Source organism: Oryza glaberrima, chromosome 2 (assembly GCF_000147395.1).
Source record: "Oryza glaberrima chromosome 2, OglaRS2, whole genome shotgun sequence".
In the NCBI taxonomy this organism is placed as follows: domain Eukaryota; kingdom Viridiplantae; phylum Streptophyta; class Magnoliopsida; order Poales; family Poaceae; genus Oryza; species Oryza glaberrima.
Window position 1 is genome coordinate 23,988,431 of NC_068327.1, and position 19,345 is coordinate 24,007,775.

Consider the following 19,345-nt stretch of genomic DNA (forward strand, 5'->3'; position numbering starts at 1 on the left):
CTTTGGATGGGTTTTTGTTTTTTTGTTATGTTGTTGTTCTAAGAAAGCGTCATTTTTTTTCTTGTGACATGTGCTCTATTACAAATCTCAAGCAAACACAAAGAAAAATTGTATCGCGATTTGTGATAAAACCGGAGAATGCCCAGCATCGGTCTAGGGGGAGGTGGGAAAATCGATCGCTCCCCCTCCCCCCACATGAGCACCTGTTTGGCCCACCCACTTATCCATCATCTTTATTCTAAAAAAATGTTTCACCTAGTGTACTTATAATGTTTCGCTATGACATAGATCTACTGTTGCAGTGAACGAAACCTTCCATTGCAAAAAAAAAACCCACATATTTTGGAAACTCCTTATAAGGGAATTTGGTTTATTTTTTGTTCCACTAAAAAATGTTTTATCTAGTGTACTCACAATGTTTCACTATGTATAGATCTAATGTTGCAATCGCTATTTGCTGAAACATTGTTTTTATATAAGGTGAAACAACATCTGATTTAAACGAGTGAAACATTTTCGATCTACTTAGTGAAACAATTCCGATATACCTAATGGAACATCGTGCAACCTTTAAAAATAATTCAATAATAAGCTAATTTTTTTGGGAATATATCTATGAGTGGCCTTGTTTTGAAGATTTAATTAAAACGAATTTAATGGTGCAACCGGATCATGATTGGGATAAGTAATTTAAGAGAAAAATCAGTTTAAAGTAGTTTTGCACGTAAATCGAACGCTGCCGTCAGCGCCCGATTTTAACCTCCTCCCATCGGGCGCCTGAGCGGGAGTCAAACCTGAGGTTTTTTGTTTTAAGAAAGCGTCAATTTTTATTGTGATGTGTGCTCTATTACAAATCTTGAGCAAAGAAGAATAAGATTGTATCGTGATTTATGATAGAACCTAGGGTGTGGCTAATTGGTGCGTGACTGTGTAAGCACCATTTTCGGAAATATTGCACGGGGTGAAAGAAAGTGGTGGACCCACTTTTGTTATAAGAAAGTGGTGGACCCACTTTTGTTATGCGTTTCTCGCTAACCTCCCGCGTGTGTCTCTTGGTTTTTTTACTTTTTATTTTTTTTCCAAAAAAATTCCTCGCACACGTCTTTTTTCTATTATCCTTTCTTTTTTTTTACTGAATCAAATTTTGAAATCATTTCAACTTAGATTTAAAAACTATTAAGTTCATATTTAAAAGTTTAAACTTATATTAGAAAACTTTCAATTTAGATTTAAAAATTTTCAAGTGAAGATTTATAAACTTCCAACTTAGATTTAAAACCTTTTCAACTCAGAATTGAAAATTTTCAGCTTGGATTTGAAGATTTTCAAATTCAGATTTAAAATTTTCAACTTGGATTCGAAAACTTTCAACTGAAGATTTTAAATCTTTCAACTTAAAATTCAAAACTTTTAACTCAAATTTGAAAACCTTCAACCAAATTAATAAAATTTTCAACTTAAATTTAAAACTTTACAATCAAATTACTGTTGTAAGTAAACATGAAGCCACTTTTTTCAACAAAGGCTTAAAACAACAATAAATTTTATTATTTGTATGTTTTTATAGGGGAAATTAAAATAAAGTCATTAACAAAAATAGGTGAAAAAACATAAAAATTCTAGCACGATCGCACGGGAGAAACGCAGTCACATGAGTGTGGGGTCCACATGTGGGCACGTGGCCGACTGAATTGTTTCACTGCGTAGAGCATGACGTGGGCCTTGGTGGGCCAGCCATGTGCGCGACTTGATTTGCTCGTGCATACGAGACAGAGAGATGAATCTCGTAAAACATGTGCCACAAAGTCACATCGTGAGAAACAAAAACAATTTTCTACATATGTAATCATCCAATACAACAATATTTTCTTAGTGAATTTCAAACCACTTGTCATAAATGTGAATTTTCATAATGGAGGTACTACAGCTCGTTTAACTCTTTTAAGGTATTTTTATATGTGACTTTGACAATAATTTTCTATTGAAAAGTTAAATTTATAAGATCCACTAAGCTTACAAGATCAAAATAAATATACCCATCTTTTTTTTTATGTTTTGGAGCTAAGTATTTTTTAGATAAGTTAATAGTGAACGTTTTAAGAGTTTTAATAGGGGTTAAACATCATTGTTTTAATCAAAGAGAGTAGTATAGTTAGCTTGCAAGGAAAAGAATGTTTGATAGGGCACGAACCATCATATCTGTGTGAAGGATTATAAGCAGACCTAGGTTGGATAACTATTCAATTATCCAAAGCGCAAAACTTTTGTGCAAAACGTTAACTGAAGTATTACGTACTACAGCATATACCTCCAACTCCGGAAGTCCAGAAAAAATCCACAGCTATTACGACACCGATTCGTAAGGGCGGAAACATGTCACACGACAACACGAACGCGGACGCGGCTACACCGGTGGACGAACGCCGGGAGAAACTGACGAGCCCTCCGCGCGCAACGCGTCCTCACGATCCTTTGCTTCGATGGTCTCCTTCAGGTCGCGAGCAAACTCATTGAATCCCAGTGCATTCAGGACGATCTCGTCTACGGCCGCGTCCACTGTCGCCGCCGCCGCCGCCACGGCCACCTCGTCCTCGTCCTCGTCCACTTCGCCCACGGCCACCGCCGCCGCGGTCAACTCGTCCTGCGTAAAAGCCAGGTCGACACCGTAGTCGCACGGGGCCGGGAGGTGATCAGCGCCGGCGACGTCGACGGCCGACACAGGAGCCGCCGCCGCCGCCGCGTGCGGGCAGAAGCAGGCGCAGATCATGTACAAGTGCTCCACGACGGTGCCACCGCATCGCTCCCGGTCGCGGCCGGTGTAGGCGCGGGCGGCACAGGCGAGGAGCTCCTCCGGCGAGGAAGAGGCGGCGATGCTCGGGCAGTGCAGCACGTCGTCGTCGTCGTCGTCGTCGGAGCGGAGCAGCTCGCCCGCCATGTCCTCGCCCAGGTAGCGGAAGACGCCGGCGAGGAACTGCACCGGGTTCACCTCGTGGACGGCGGCGACGAACCCATCCGCGTCGCGAGGGAGGCCCGTGCACTCGTAGAAGCCGCCGACGTGGTTCTCCTCCCCGGCCTCCGAGTTGTACATGTTTGGTTCCTCCTCCTCCTCCTCCGGCTCCATAGTGATTAGTGAGCGAGGCCTTTCACGAGCGTGTCAGTTGGGTAACACGAGGAAGAGCCGAAGAGGTCGGGCGCACGTGCATCGAAGTATATAAGCACGGAGGATAGTATGTAGGCGTTACGATGAGTGGAGTCACTCTCGGACTCGGTCACGTACGTAGCACCGCGCGGCGCCGTCTCCGATCCGGTCTCTTATTTTTCGGTTAATCAGTTGCTTTCGTGGGTCAGTAGTAGTGTTTTCATCTCTTGAGATTTATATATCACCTCTTTTTTCATGTAATCTAAATAGTAATTAAAATATTTTTTAAAAAACTGGTAAGATAGATTAGTAAAAGATATATACTTCATCTGTTTCACAATGTAAATAGATATGTAGATTCATTAACATCAATATAAATATAGGAAATGTTATAAATATAGTGAATATATCACTATGCAAACATGTAAGTTAAAATTAATTTAGGCCTTGTTTAGATAAAAAAAATCTTAGCTAAAAACGTCACATCAAATATTTAACACATGTATGGGGCATTAAATGTGGGAAAAAAAATCAATTGCACAGTTTGCATGTAAATTGCGAGATGAATCTTTTGAGCCTAATTATGCAATGATTTGACAATGTGATGCTACAATAAACATTTGCTAATGACGGATTAATTAGGTTTAATAAATTCGTCTCCCAGTTTACATGCGGAATCAGTAATTTGTTTTGTTATTATTATACGTTTAATACTTCAAATGTGTGTCCGTATACTTCAAAAACTTTACACCTAAAGAACTAAAAACACCCTTAACTTTTACAAGTTATAACAAATATACACACATTAATTAACTAGTTTCAATTTTCCCCCAAAAAAAAACTAGTTTCAATTTAATTTGTTTTTTCTTAAAAAATTAATTTGTTTTTATTATAACTTATAGAAGTCAAATTTGAACTTGTTTTATTTAAGTGGCATGCAAGAAATGAGAGATAATATCCTCTCAAGAAACGAAAAACCATCTCCACTTTTGTAGCATCTAACTTGCAACAATTCTATCAGTTTCGTCTGTAGTCGTCCTCTTTTTTTTAAAAAAAAAAGAGAAAAAAACGTAGCTTCGATCGTCGGATGCTTGATCCAAGAAAGAAAAAAAAAGATATGGTTAAACTGTTTTAATTGATAAAAGACCAAACATCAAACAGACAAAAATATTGAAACATTCTTTATAAAACGAGAAACAAATAAAGTATAAAAACTGCAGTATCATCACTGATGAAGAAACCATCTTTGGTCAGTCCACCAGATTTCACAATAGTCCCAGTTGTATTAAAAACCGGGACTAAAAACATCTTTAGTCCCGGTTTGAAAGCTCTGAGGAATTTTTTGATCTTTAGTCCAAGATCTATTTACAGTCCCGGTTGGTGTTACCAACCGGGAAAAAAGATCAATATAAGCTTTACTCCCGGTTGATGTTACCAACCGGGAAAAAAGTCGACATAAGCGGGGTGGCTGCACGCAGATCGGACCAATACAATCTCCTCTCCTTTTTTAACTCATCTCCTCACAGAGTCACCCTTATCTCTTTCTCTCCCTCCTCCCTTCCTCTCCTCCTCTCCCTCCTCCCCACCTCCCTCTGCAACGGTAGGGCGCATAGGCCCGGCTGGCGCGCGGCGGTGCGCTGGCGGCTGGCGGTCTCGCGGCGGCGGCCGGGGACGCGGCGGGCGGCGCGCGGCGGCTGGCGGCCGGTGCGGCGGTGCGGCACACGGAGGGCCGGGTGAGGCGGCGCGGCGGCACGCTGCCGCGGCAGCGGGCCGTTCATCTTCTTCCTTTTTTTTCTTTCTTTTTTTTTAAATCTGTGATTCGGATCTGAGACGATTTGTGTGTGATGTTAATATATGATGTATTTGATTTGTGTGTGATGTGAATATGTGATATATTTGTGATAAATTTTGTAGAAGTTGTGATGTAATTTTTTTAAGATTTTGTTATGTATTTAGAGATTGATTTGAGAATTTGGAGACTATTCGGGGATGATTGATTTGGGATTTTGGGATGGGATAGAGTGAATCAATATATGAAAAACAATGAAGAAAAGAATAGAATAAAGTAGCAACCTGAGCTAGCCTCTTTAGTCCCGGTAAAGATACTCTATATTTAGTCTCGGTTGGTAACACCAACCGGGACTAAAAATAGATTTTTACTCCCGGTTTTTTCACCCGGGACTAAAGATAGCGATCTTTAGTCCCGGATTCGTAGTCCCGGTTAGAAAACCGGGACTACAGGGGGGTTACGAACCGGGAGTAAAGCCCCTTTCTCCACTAGTGCATACTAAAACATTTACATAACATCGGTGCAAAATTTGTAAAATGAAACAATAAAACATCTTAAAAATACTTATTGAACATCAAAGACCATCATGTGCAACATTTAAAAATCTATAACACATACATATGCTGGACACTGCTCCCCTGTCCACATGTTGCGTTTGGATGCAGGTCATTTACAGTACTGCTTGTGCAGTACTGCTCACTGACATGTGGGCCCCACAACCTATCGGTGTCACACTGCGGGGGATCTCAATTAGTCGCGTTTACATCTCAACTACTCGGCTTGTTTTGTGCTTACATTAATCTAGAGTTCTCCCATGTGCTCATCTCATAAGTTTTGCCAATAAAACCTATACAAAAACCACATTGATCTTCATAGTCCATCTCCCTAGCAACTAGAGCCAATCTATGGAATTATAGGTTGATTAACGATCATTATAGCGTGCATTTGTTTTAACTCAAGTACAAAAGGTAACTAATTAAATATTAGTCCCATATTTGAAGGAGAGATTTAAATTGATTTTGTAGTCTTTTATGTTGTTGTGTTCTCCTCTCCTTCCCCTTATATGAAGATGTTGAGAAGTGCAATAGTAGCATGGATCAGCAATTACAACGAATGATACAGTGCTTTCATGATAAGACCAAGTGAAGCAAACACCCACCCCTATTTGCACAACGATAATTTTTTTCGCACAAGCTCCGCGTCAAAGAACTTAGGGCTTATTCGGTTCATAGGATTTTCAAATCAAAAGAATATGAAAAGTAAAAGATTAATTAGGATTCACATCCACTCCATTCCTTAGGATTTTTTTTCAAGAGGTCTTACCTCATGCTAAAAATCCTATGGAATTAGCTTGTAAGACTACAATCCTTAGGAATTTGGTAGGCTACATTCATAAGAAACGAATGATGCATATAGAAAAAAAAATTCTAAGGATTCAATTTCTACAAAAATCCTATGAAAATCCTCTAAACTGAATGAAGCCTAATATAGGACTAAGGCAATAACCATGAATCGTGTAGAAACAACATTGTCCTGCATTTGTGCTACATCAGTGAATGGGTATGGCCTGGCTGCTCTTGCCGCTATGTGTTATTTATGGGGGTTACATCGTCGTTGCTTGCAAAAGATCAAACTGAGACTAGGCACACTAAAATTGAACCATTGATGTATATAGATGGAAACATAGATATGGAAAGAGAGAAGGTGTATCAATTACTATAAATGGATCGATGCTCGTTAATTAGAAGTCGAGAAAATATGAAGCACAAACTTGAACTATGTACACGGAGATCACTATTGTAACACATGGACATGGGATAAGAGAAATTGTGTTGATTGCTGGATAGAGATCAATATTTGTTAATTAGAAATTGAGGAAAGAGAAAATAAGATGCGAGGACTAGTACAACAAAACTTAAACATAGATGCACATGAAAGCATATATGGAAACATGAATATGGAAATAGGGAAGTCACAAACATGTAGTATTAATTAAATCAAGGAAAGAGGAAGCAAAGTTGTGAGGCCAAACACAACAATACTAAACCGTTGCTACATACAGGAGAACAAATGGAAAGATGATAGAAAACAGGAAAGCTGCGTTGCCGGACAAAGATCAATGCTCCTTAATTATATCTCAAGGAAAGAAAAAGTAAGTTGTAGGATAAGTATAGTAAAACTATACCATTGATGTACACGGGAACACCCACAAAACATATATATATGAAAAGGAACAAGAAAGCCATTGATAGAGATTAATTAGAAGTTGAGGAAAAAGGAAATACGTTGTATGTCTAGATACAATAAGTGTGCGTTTGATTCATGGTCATGGTTGGATAGGATATTCTCATTCAGCCATTTTGGCCGGATACTCTCATTCAAAATTCTTGTAGAATATTCTCTCTCTGACTGTCCCATACATACTTATCCACTAACTAAACACGCTCAACAATTAGATGACCAACTCGATATCATTTCAATCATGAACAGAGATCAATCGTCATTAATTAAATGGTAAGAAAAAAGAAAAGTAAGACATATAGACAGACACACCGTTGATACACATGGTAACACGAATGTAAATATGAAACAAGACGCTGCATGCGTACAACCCAAAGTATCGGGTTTGTTTCAGCCGGTGGCAGTGCGCACAAACAGACATGGACAAGTACATTTAAACTACATTGTTGATGTACATGGAAATATAGATAAAACATACTTTTTCTTACAACCACTACTAGAAAAAGCATTTTTTCCGACGTGAGGTCTTTTTTTCGCAGGCGAACATAAACCTTGGAGTCAAATAACCGCCTACAAAAATATAAATCAGGGTGAAGTTCATTGTATTTTCGAAGGCGGACCACTTAAGCGGCGCCTGCGAAAATATATTTTCGCAAGCACACCTTATGTGATCCGTCTGCAAAAATCATACCTATAAAAAAAAATTGATACTTATTTACTCCTCCAACCCCTCCCCACCACTCATTTCCCCAAACTTATCTTCTCAACTCTCTCTCCCTCCACAGGCTTCTCCCCTCCCCTCCCTCCCTCCACCGGCGGCATGGACGCGGCGGCGGCGCGGCGAAGCGCGCGGACGCGGTGGCGGCGGCTCCCGGTGCGGCGGCGGTAGCTCCCCTCCCCTCCCCTCCCAGATCCGGCCGGAGGGAGGCCGAGGGAGGGCGGCGGCGGCAGCTCCCCGGCCTCCCCTCCCAGATCCGGCCGGAGGGAGGCCGGGGGAGGGCATCGGCGGCGTAGACGGCGACGTGGGCGGCTCCCCTCCCCTCGCTTCCCCTCCCAGATCTGGCCGGAGGGAGGCCGGGGGAGGGCGGCAGCGGCGAGGCGCGCGCGTGGTCGGCGACATCGGCGGCGGCTCCCCTCCCCTCCCCTCCCAAATCCGGCCGGAGGAGGCCGGGGGAGGGCGGCGGCGGCGAGGCACGCGCGTGGATAGTGATGGCGAGGCGATTTTTTTTTTGTTTTTTTATTGGATTTTCGCAGGCGGGCCATTGCTCCGACTGTGAAAATGGATGATTTTCGCAGTCATTGGTCTGCAAGTGATCCTCCTCTCCGCCTGAAAAAATTGCTTTTGGCCACCTGCAAAAATGCCTTTTCTAGTAGTGAATGTTGTATTTATGGAAGGAACAAGAATACCGTGAATGGAGATTAATCACAAGTTAAGGAAGTTGTAGGGCTGGATACGATAAAGTGCACGTTTGGTTCATGTTCAAGGTTAGATAGGATATTCTCACCTGGTCAATTTGGCTGGATAAGTTTATCCAGTATCTACGTGGAATATTTCCTCTTTCGATCATCTCATCCATCCGTGCCAACAAACAAAAACACTTAAGGCTGTGATCTTACTCAGGTTTCCTAACTCATCTCCCTCGTTTTCCATGCACACGCTTTTTAAACTGTTAAACGGTGTATTTTTTAAAAAAAGTTTCTATACGAAAGTTGCTTAAAAAATCATATTAATATATTTTTGAAAAAAAATTAGCTAATACTTAATTAATCACGTACTAATGGACCATTCTGTTTTCTGTGCGCATTATTCCAGATAGGAACACGTTAGAGCGAACACAGCCTTATAGGAATTAAATGGTCATCTCCTATTCAGGATATCCTCCCAACCACGAACGAAGATCAATCGTCATTAATTATAAGGTGAGAAAAAAAGAAAGTAAGTTATATTGACAGACACACCCGGTTGATGTACGTAATACTAACACATTAACACGGATGCAAAATGGAATGTATGAAGCTGTCACCAACCCGAAGCACCGGGTTTGTTTCAGCCGATGGCAGTGGATCCACACACACACATACAGGTTACAGGGAGACCGACCGAGGTCCGAGGGTACAAGAAGCGCGTACCGCCCAAACATCGCAGCAGCAGGTGGCGCCTCTAATTCCTCCTCCTCGCGCCCTAGTCCCCTCGCCTTCCCCTCCCGTCTCCTCGCCCGCCGGCCGCCGCCTGCGACGATCCCCATCCCGCGAGCGGCAGCGGTGCCGGCGGTCCTCTGCCGCACCCTCGCCGCGGTGAGCTCCCGTACGCGCGCACATCCTCATCCTCCTCATCCCTCTCTATACGCACCTCTTTCTCTGAAGCAAATTGGGGTTTTGGCCGGGTGGGACATGCACCATGCACCACGTTAGGTCCGCCCCTGTTGTGATGCGGGGTGAGGGCTCCTCGTATGAGGGTTTTTCTTCGGCCTATTTCTGCGAAGTTTCGATGTCCTCCCGCGTTGCTTGGGTGTGCGAATGTGATCGCTCCGAGGTTGAGGAGCTTTGCTCGTATTGTATTTTGGGTGCCTGTTCAGTCGCTTTGAGTTGCTCGCTTGTTGCTCTGATCACAATAAGGCTGCTTCTCCTGCTTAGTTTTCTTGTGTGAAAATTTGTGAGATCTGGGCGTGCCTTTGGCACTATTGCCCCCAAATCCACCATTGTGCCGACTTGTGAGCTTCCTGTTCGGGAGTTGGAGGCGTTCTATGTGAAGAATTAGATGCATGCAACATTGAGTACTTGTTCAAAAGGTCATAATATATCAGAATGCAGCCTTGGGTATTTGTTCAAAAGGCTAGATTCTATATACTTCCTCCGTCGGAAAATATAGCTACTTCTCCACTTACTCCCTCATCTCAACCATCCCTCATTTAATTTCTGCATCTACTTTCCCATCTCAACCAATCACAACCATCCCTAATGTAATTTAACCCCTCTTCTTAATGTCCGGGAAAAACTCCAAAAGTGTTTATATTTTTTTTTGGGAATACACGAGGAGCGTATCTTTGTATTAAGAAGGAATAAATGTATGTACAAAGCGGGCCAAAAAGACAAAACGAAGGGTACAGGGTACAGGGGGAGAACAAAAAACTAAAAGCCTAATCTCCAACTAAATTTTGCGACCCTTCTCCATTAACATGGGCTACCAAAACAGGGATTGCAGCTCTTGCTAGCCGCCACAGCTCCGCTTCACCCGTCATAACCCTTGCAACCTCCACCCAAGTTCTGCTCTTCTGGTTGAAGACTCGATTGTTTCTTTCCTTCCAGATCGTCCATGCAACCAATGTTGCGATGGTGTCGAAACCCCGGCGATGTTCCTTGACCATCTTCTTATGACAGTCACACAACCATGAAAAGAAAGAGTGTTATTGAGCGGTAAGCACTCCGAATGCCCGATAGCTTTGAATGCAACCCACCACAGTTGCCGCGATTCCAGGCATGCAACCAAGAGATGATCAATTGTCTCTTCGCATTGATCACAAAGAACACATCGATCCGGGTGTGACAAACCACGACTCGGGAGGCGGTCCACTATCCAATAACGGTTAAGGGTGACCAACCAAAGGAAGTAGCGACAGCGAGGGGGCGCCTGTTTATATTTTTTTTGACAGAGGGAGTATTATATAAGTTAGTGAAGGTTAAATGAAGCCAACATATTTGCTCTCAAGGCCTAGAAATTACCATGTTAATGAGGTAAAAAAAGAGAAAGATATATGCCACTAGTCATGGTTGGTCTAGATTATAGCTATGTAGATTGAAAATAGAAGAAAGAATATATATATATATATATATATATATATAATAAATTATATATTCAAATAAGCTTTAATGGAGTTGCGCATAGTTTGGGTGGGAAATTTGACCAGATATCAAATGTTTTATTAAAGAAAATGATTGCATGGGAAATATTGAAATATATTTCCATAGGTTTGTAGCTACGATTTTCCCACTTTTTTTTTGCTGAAGCCTTTTTAAGCAACTGTTTGGATTAACTCAGTCAAATGCAGCAGGATATAATATAGCTAGGGCAGAAATGGCATTCTTATGTTTCAGAACCACAATAGACTTGGTGATGTGAGTGATCTAGATAGGACTGCGAGTTCCTTCCATGACAATTGCAATGGGATGTTTGTAGTATCAAATGGGTGGATTCACCCATGTAAAGTTTTAGACTGGATTTCAAAACCAATATTCAATACCGATCGGATAGTACTGCAATTTCCTGCGTTTGTTAGTCACAAAGTTCCTGGGTCGATGGGATTGAGGAACGGGGTCGAGAAACGTGGTATACTACTTGTGAGAGGTTTTTACAAGGTGGGCACGAAAATGACCCCACGTTCCCTTAATGGGGATGGGGTTCCCGGGTCTAGGATTCGCTGCCACTGACCCCGTTTCCTGTGACTAATATGATCTGAAATTGATTTTACTTTGTTTGTATTCAATATGTTAATTAAGAAGGGAATTTATATCTTTTTTGAGGAAATCTTATCCTCTACAAACCAGATTTATATGTTTTTGAACTTGTTCGTCCATTGTGAACAAGGTAAACCACTTGCCCAAATTATTAGTCTTATCAACTCGACACTATGGCTTACATTATAACTATATTTAGTAAATGATCATTATACACCTATTTATGGACTACTGCAATTCAAAAAGAGATTATTACTACTGTAGCTTGAACAGTTCTCTGAACAGAAAGTACTGTTCACATAACCTAAAAGTGCCAATTTCTGACACAGTTTTATAGCATGATTTCCTTATGATGTTTGTTTTTGCTACTGCATTCTGATGGCAGAGAAACATGAACAATTGAGCTAAAGGTTATATGTATTCTGCTTCTGTTCACGGACACTATTGTATTTGCAGGGTCAGCAGTTTCCACATCTCAGCTAAGGACTGGAATGGCCAAACCCAATGGCAAAGAGAAAACGGGTGACACGGGATTGTCGTAAGAGTTATTCTTTTACTCAGCATTTTTTAATACAATTGTTTTTATGGGCATCCGATGATATTATCCGATTCCAAACTCTATCTCACTCAGCAAAAAAAAATAATTCACGAATATATGACATGTCTTGCACACTCTCAGAATTCTTATACTAAACCATAGACACATCTTACAGAACATTACTGCCTCATGTAACACTGAACAAGGTATACATTTCTGAATGCTGCTCAAGTTGTCTAACTTTGCATGCACATGGAGAGATAATAATGCAGATTGGATGTCAACTGCTCAAGTAGTATGAATTACTCATTTTCTGTTTTTCCTGTTGTTGCACTGCTGTGTCATGAAAACTAGTCACTTCCCCTGGCATATATAACCATTCTGGTTATAGTGCTATTTGTTAAGTTTATTCCTCAAAATATTTAATTTGTTCCTATAATCAAGTAGATGGTATGTGGCAATTATCCGGTGAGTAATCTATTTCAAATGCCGACTGAAAGAATAATATTAACATGCACAATAGATTGAAAATTCAGAAATAAGCGCAGCCCTTCTCCAAGGATAAATAAGTTAGCTTGTACCTGGAGTACTCTTGTGGTTGGTCCTGTAGCCTATCTTGTGTGCTTAGTCCACAACTTCTCGTAATGTATCACAATCTTAACTTCATTGTACATTCGTAAGATGTTTGTGATACCATGCTTAGTATGTGTATATGGTTTTTCTTATCACTTGCTTTCTCAAAGGATATCACGTGTTAATGTGCCATGCTGATTTGTTCCACTGCAAGCAGGATGGCTCCTCCAAAGATTTCCAAGGATAGATTTGATGCTGCTATCAGAGCCATGGCTGATATTGGTATCCTAAAGGAAACTGCTGCGCCCGTGTTGAATAATCTACTAAACTTATTCGATTACAACTGGGTGCATATAGAAGCTGATAATTATCTGGCTCTTGCTGATGCTATATTTTGTGATTCAGATCCCAAAGTATAATCTTTTTGCTTTGTTCTGGCCTATTATTAAATATTTGGTTCTTTAAGTCAGTAGTGTAGTTTTATTCTTTATTATGTGAGCACCATATATCTTATTATTTCATTAATCTGCCATTTTGATTTGATTCAAGTTTTGGTGATGTACCAGGAAGGACAGAAAAGGCAAGCTAATGAGACAAATCTTGATGCAGACCAATCTAACAAGAAGCTTAAGACAAAAAAGCGTTCTCAAAATCCTACATCCAAGATGCATGGCAATGACAATAGAGAGTTTGTTGAAGCTCCACCACAGCAGGGACGAGGCACACAGTCTGCCCGAACTGTTAATGGGAAGAAAGTCACCAGGGCCCACTTGGAGTTGCCTTCTTCACAATTACTGATCAAGGAACCACATACATGCCCTAGCATTGCAAAGAATACAACAATTGTTGAAAATAATTCTGCTGTATTATGCCATGGTCAAGACCTTCAAACTTTTGAGGTCCCAGTAGCAACTACTTGTCCGCAAGTTGTAGCCCCCAGTACTCGCAAAGGTAATATCTTTGTAGGCGACATAGTGTTAATAATTTATATGAAAATGCTAACCTTTTAATGCTTTGTTGATGGATTCCCACAAATTAATCTAGTTTTATTGTATAAACTAAAACATACAGGTCGCCCAGCCTATTAATGTTGTCTACCTGAGTGTGCTAATCTAAATATTCTTCTCTCCACTCTATCCGTTCCAAAACATCTTTTGGGCGTGGTGCAGTAACAACATTTTGAAATTTGACAAATGTATCTAAATCAGCTGCATAAAAGCAATATTAGTGTATCCATAATCAATTTACTTTCATAATGCTGTTAATTCATAGACCATCCAAAATTAATGACTACTTATTGTTGGGAATTCATGGAGTAAGTTTAATTGTTGGGTTGTATTGTTGTCAACTTCAGTGCTATTTTATCAATTTGTTAACATTATGTTAATATAGTCTTGGTCTGTTAATCAGCTTCCTACCTACACATCACTGTAGCGGTTTTTTTTTTTAAAAAAAGATGAATTACTTATGGTTTAGAGTTGAAAGGAACACTTTATATAAATTCCAGTTAATGGGGTGTTGAGGCTTTGAGAGCAAGCGTGTATTGTAAAGCATTTTGCTAGACATGAGTGCATTATTATTTAAAGAGAATTTTTTACTACTACTTTCACAATAAGAATCATGATCTTCAAACTTGGATTTGAAAAAGACCCGTTATTTAAGTAATATTTCTGTGGGATTTTGTGGTCACTCCTTTTGAACTAGGGTTGTCAATATATCCAAAAGTAAAACTAATATTGATATTCAGATGGCCTCCTTCGGCCTTCCCGGCGAAAAAAACTAATATTGATATAACGTTGTTGCCAATATATTCCGATCAGAGAAGTTGTGAAAATCTTGCATTGTGACTATTAACTTAAAGACCATTTATATTTGGCCAGAGATTATTTCGAATTGTGTTGTCAATTTTGGTCAAAGAGTGGACGTATACCTCTATAATGGTATATATATATAGAGAGAGTAAGTTCACATAGTTATCTGAAATTGTTGCTTAGAAGTGTGATTTTTATAGTTTTGTGAAAGGTAGTGTTGTTTTTGTGGAATTTATTCACATATCGTATACACTTTTTGCAAAAAGAAAAAAAAACATGTGGCTGTTTTTTGGATATATAGAATTTTATGTGTGGATGTCTGAGGGATTATGATCTTATGTCTGTTATTTTGGGGGATGGGGCAGGGAGGTCTAGAGCTCTGGATGTTGATATCTCCTGGCAAAGAATTGGTCTAGCATTTGATCTCTAATAACTGTACAAATGTCAGTCCTTTAAATCCCTGTTCTACTCTGTTGCGAGCATGCTTGTCTAGTGATACTGAACAATATTGGAGTATTCTAGAGATGTCCTTTGCTTCCTGCAGAAAGTGTCATTGTTGTTGCTGTCATGTTAATATTCTTTTTTTGGCTTGTTGCTAGCTCTTTTACTTCATTTCTAATCAAGTCTTTTGGATTTTCTATTTTTCACGTTATGAAGATGCACGTAGGACTTCTGGTGCTCACCATGATCAGAAGCATGAAGATGTATATGGTGCGCATGAAAGGAACAGGGCTGTTGCGTGTAGCAACCAGGAAATTGTAAGCAGCAAGGATTCTCCATCCAACATTGAGGTAGTTTTGTCAAATTATGGAGCTGGGAAACTATCATTCACATACAACTCTTCCCTGGCAAACCGTTCTGATTTTCATCTGCCTGACATTAAATTAATTTGCAAGAAAATGGAGGCTAGATGCCTTAGGAAATACAAGAGCCTAGAACCCAATTTCTCTTTTAAGAATCTTATTAAAGATACTTGCCAGTGTATTGTTGAATCTAGTGGACCTAGACATGAAGGCATCATACAAACTGTTCCTGCCCTGGACATTCTGTCCAAACCTTCAGTGCCGCAAATATTGCAGTCAAATCAAGCTAATTCCTCTTTTATGCCACCTAATAATGTCATGAGCCTTGGTGGTACTTCTTCCTCTTGCGCTGTTGCTGGAGTTAGCCAGAATTCTAGTAATATGCCGGTTGTTCCGCATCAACTACATATTGGTGCCAACAGACCACCTCATGATGTCAATGATATCACAAAAGGTGAAGAACGTTTAAGGATTCCAATTATTAATGAATATGGCAATGGGATTCTTCCTCCTCCATTTCACTACATACCACACAATACCACACTCCAAGAAGCCTATGTAAACATCTCCCTTGCTAGAATCGGAGATGACAATTGCTGTTCTGATTGTTTCAGAGATTGTCTGGCACAATCACTTCCTTGTGCGTGTGCTGCAGAAACAGGAGGAGAGTTTGCTTATACAACAGATGGCCTTCTTAAGGGAGCATTTCTAGATAGCTGTATCTCAATGATTCGAGAACCACTTAAACATCCCCATTTCTACTGCAAGATTTGCCCAAACGAACGAATGAAGATAGAAGTAAATTCTGATTCATCAAACACAGAAATGAATCCTGGTCCTTGTAAAGGACACCTTACAAGGAAATTCATCAAGGAGTGCTGGAGAAAATGCGGCTGCACTAGAAATTGTGGAAACCGTGTGGTGCAGCGAGGCATCACACGCCATTTACAGGTAAGTAATAATACCAAAGTTTTTGCTAGCTTGACAATAATCTGTCAACTGCCAAATATTGTTGACATTATGATGTTAGCTGCAGCAGTTTGTTGTGATAGTGCATCATGTGTATGATCATGTGCTTGTCACAGTAAACATCTCATTGCTTACGTGTTTTAATAATTTTTCTTGTTCTTTCTAAAATTTCAGGTGTTCTTAACCCCTGAAAAAAAAGGATGGGGATTGCGCAGTACTGAGAAACTTCCTCGAGGTGCTTTTGTTTGTGAGTATGTTGGTGAAATATTAACGAACATTGAGTTGTATGACCGTACAATTCAAAAGACTGGTAAAGCAAAGCACACATACCCATTGTTACTTGATGCCGACTGGGGTACTGAAGGTGTTCTTAAGGATGAGGAAGCCCTTTGTCTAGATGCCACGTTTTATGGTAACGTCGCAAGATTTATAAACCACAGGTATCCATTTATTTTTTATAATAATGGATTCTTTTTTTACCAGAACGTCTAATGATTGTTATGGAGTCCTCTGTAATACATGAAGCTGTTGCTTCTATGGGATGGGTAAAAAAAGGGATGAGCTGGTTCTTGTCGCTTTCTGGTTTTTCCGGTGAGAACCTGGTGATGTACATTATTCTGACTGTTCTGCTTGATTTAGTGAGTTCTCCATGATATGTGTGCTTCAAGTTGAAAGTGTAGGAAATTTCATTGAAAATTGACAATTGGTGTGACTGGTAAATGGCTACCAGTGGGGTCCCAACTAAAACCTCATGGACCATAGCGTTTAACCCTGGTTCTGTGAACTAACTTAATATGTGCTTTTCAGTTGTCATTATGTGATATTTCTCGTTACAAAACTGTGAACAACATCGTAGATTTGTGATTGTTTGGCTGCACCTATATTATTGCCTGATGTCGTAGATTAGTGATTGTTTGGCTGCAACCTATATTATTGCCTGATATCAGCACTTAATCAAGATAGTTAAGTCAATGTTACTCTTATTTGAAGCTAGCTAACAGAACAAAGTCTTATCCAAATTTTGAATATATAAGTATTTCTTAAAAAAATGTTGCTTCTGTGCTCTGCTGAATCTAACACTTCTTCCTTGTTGACCTGGCATATCATTGTACGGTTTTCAGGTGCTTTGATGCTAATATTATAGGAATACCTGTTGAGATCGAGACGCCCGACCACCATTATTACCATGTATTTTTTCAACTTTAGCTTGTAACTGATATATATTAGTCCAAGTTAAACCATATTGAGCTTATTCTGTGTCTTCCATTTTTTGGTTAGCTGGCGTTCTTCACAACAAGGATAATAGAGCCTTTTGAGGAACTCACATGGGTAGGTTGTACTCCACAATTTAAATTTAAGCTCCATTTCATGTGGACTATAACCATTTTCAGACATTCTAGTTGAATTTGCTTTCATCTTATGTTTTGGGCTTTTTGACCTTTTGGTGGCCACCTTGTGACTTGATACTCATTAGTGCTTTTCCCATAGATAGTATCCCCCCTTTGTTTGGTTGAATCATGTAGCATATGGAGCACTACCTGTTGTAAGTCATTTTTCGAAGTTTGCCATGATCTCGTGTTTACCTGCAGGACTATGGGATTGATTTTGATGATGTCGACCATCCTGTGAAGGCATTCAAATGTCATTGCGGAAGTGAGTTTTGCCGAGACAAAACGCGCAGTAAGTTCCTGATGGCATCTATATGTGCATTTAGGAAGTTGAGGTTCTCCCCTAAAATATGGCGTTATTAATGCTGATTCTGTGAGGCATTTACCTTGTGTCTCCATATGTATAGATGAGTGGTTCTATGCTGCTGCACTCGTCTGGTTCATCAATGAAATTGCATTAGCTGACAAAAGTTTATATACTGCCACAGGATCTAAATCGAGGGCGCGGGTTTAACCTATGAATTCTCTACTCTGCTATTCAAGTGATTCAAGGAAGTCAATGCAGAGCCATTGATGGTATCGTCCAGAAAGATGATATAGTAATTTTTCTCTGGAATAGGATAAACAATCCAGATTCCAGAGTTACAGACTGCTGGTTCAGCACTTAAATATTCCAACAGCTCATACGAACTGCTGTCCTTTTTTTCCAAGCTTGGTTGCCCGCAAAGCAGTATGCTTGGTTGCCCGTTCTTTGTTCCTTTTACCAATACCAAGTGATGTAAAGAATTCTGGAATGTGAACTCTCTGCCATGATATAGCTCTAGCTCAATGCATTATATTGGGGAATCATTTGTATGTGGAGCATTTCTGCTTTCTTCCAGCACTATTTCCCTTCATTTTCGGCATGCAAGAAAGAAGAGTACACTGTCCACTCTTCCATGACACAAACATGAAACATATGCCTAGTAGTCTGATACTCTGATAGAGAGTACACTCTGAATCAATACATGCAGTTGATAGTCGGATACTCTGCGTGTTTACTTCGTGGAGAGCATAGTCATCGGAATAATACACTGTGCAACTCTTCCATGACACAAACATATGCCTAGTACTCTGGTACTCAAATAGAGAGTACACTCTGATACTCTGCGTGTTTACTTTGTGGAGATCATAGTCATCGGATCGGTTAAAAAAAAAGGTAAGAGAAGAACAAAACGTGCACCAGCCGGGAATCGAACCCGGGTCTGTACCGTGGCAGGGTACTATTCTACCACTAGACCACTGGTGCTGTGTGCTTGAAGGGTCGATGGTTTCCTTTTTGAAAGAAGCATTTCAAACCAAACGATAGTGGAGAGGAGAATGGGAATATACGCAGAACGAGGTGAGCCATTAGCACATGATTAATTGACTATTGACTATTTTAAATTTCAAAAATGGATTAATATTAATTTTAAAGCAACTTTTTTATAAAATTTTTTTTGCAAAAGAAAACACACCGTTTAGTAGTTCGGGAAACGTGCGTGCGGAAAACGAAACAAACTCACTCACAATCACCCAGGAAAGAACACAGCCTTAGAAGTGTGAAGCCAGTGATGCATCTGATTTTGCTGTGTTGCCACTAGTTTCAAAGATTTTGTGCAGA

At 40.2% G+C, this 19,345-nt stretch overlaps 1 protein-coding gene and 1 non-coding gene across 2 annotated transcripts; one reads left to right on the plus strand and one right to left on the minus strand.

Annotated features, from left to right (window-relative positions):
- Positions 1 to 9,317: 9,317 nt before the first annotated feature.
- LOC127763873 (probable inactive histone-lysine N-methyltransferase SUVR2) lies at positions 9,318 to 18,599 on the plus strand. Its single transcript, XM_052288672.1, has 10 exons — positions 9,318 to 9,474; positions 12,078 to 12,159; positions 12,950 to 13,145; positions 13,299 to 13,683; positions 15,201 to 16,297; positions 16,490 to 16,755; positions 17,437 to 17,503; positions 17,594 to 17,644; positions 17,905 to 17,995; positions 18,192 to 18,599. Exons 2-10 carry the CDS (start codon positions 12,113 to 12,115, stop codon positions 18,215 to 18,217), a joined length of 2,226 nt encoding a protein of 741 aa, XP_052144632.1. The 5' UTR covers positions 9,318 to 9,474; positions 12,078 to 12,112; the 3' UTR covers positions 18,218 to 18,599.
- Positions 18,600 to 18,920: 321 nt separating this feature from the next.
- Positions 18,921 to 18,991, minus strand: TRNAG-GCC (transfer RNA glycine (anticodon GCC)). Its single transcript has one exon. It is a non-coding gene; the product is annotated as a tRNA-Gly (tRNA).
- Between the last annotated feature and the right edge of the window lie 354 nt (positions 18,992 to 19,345).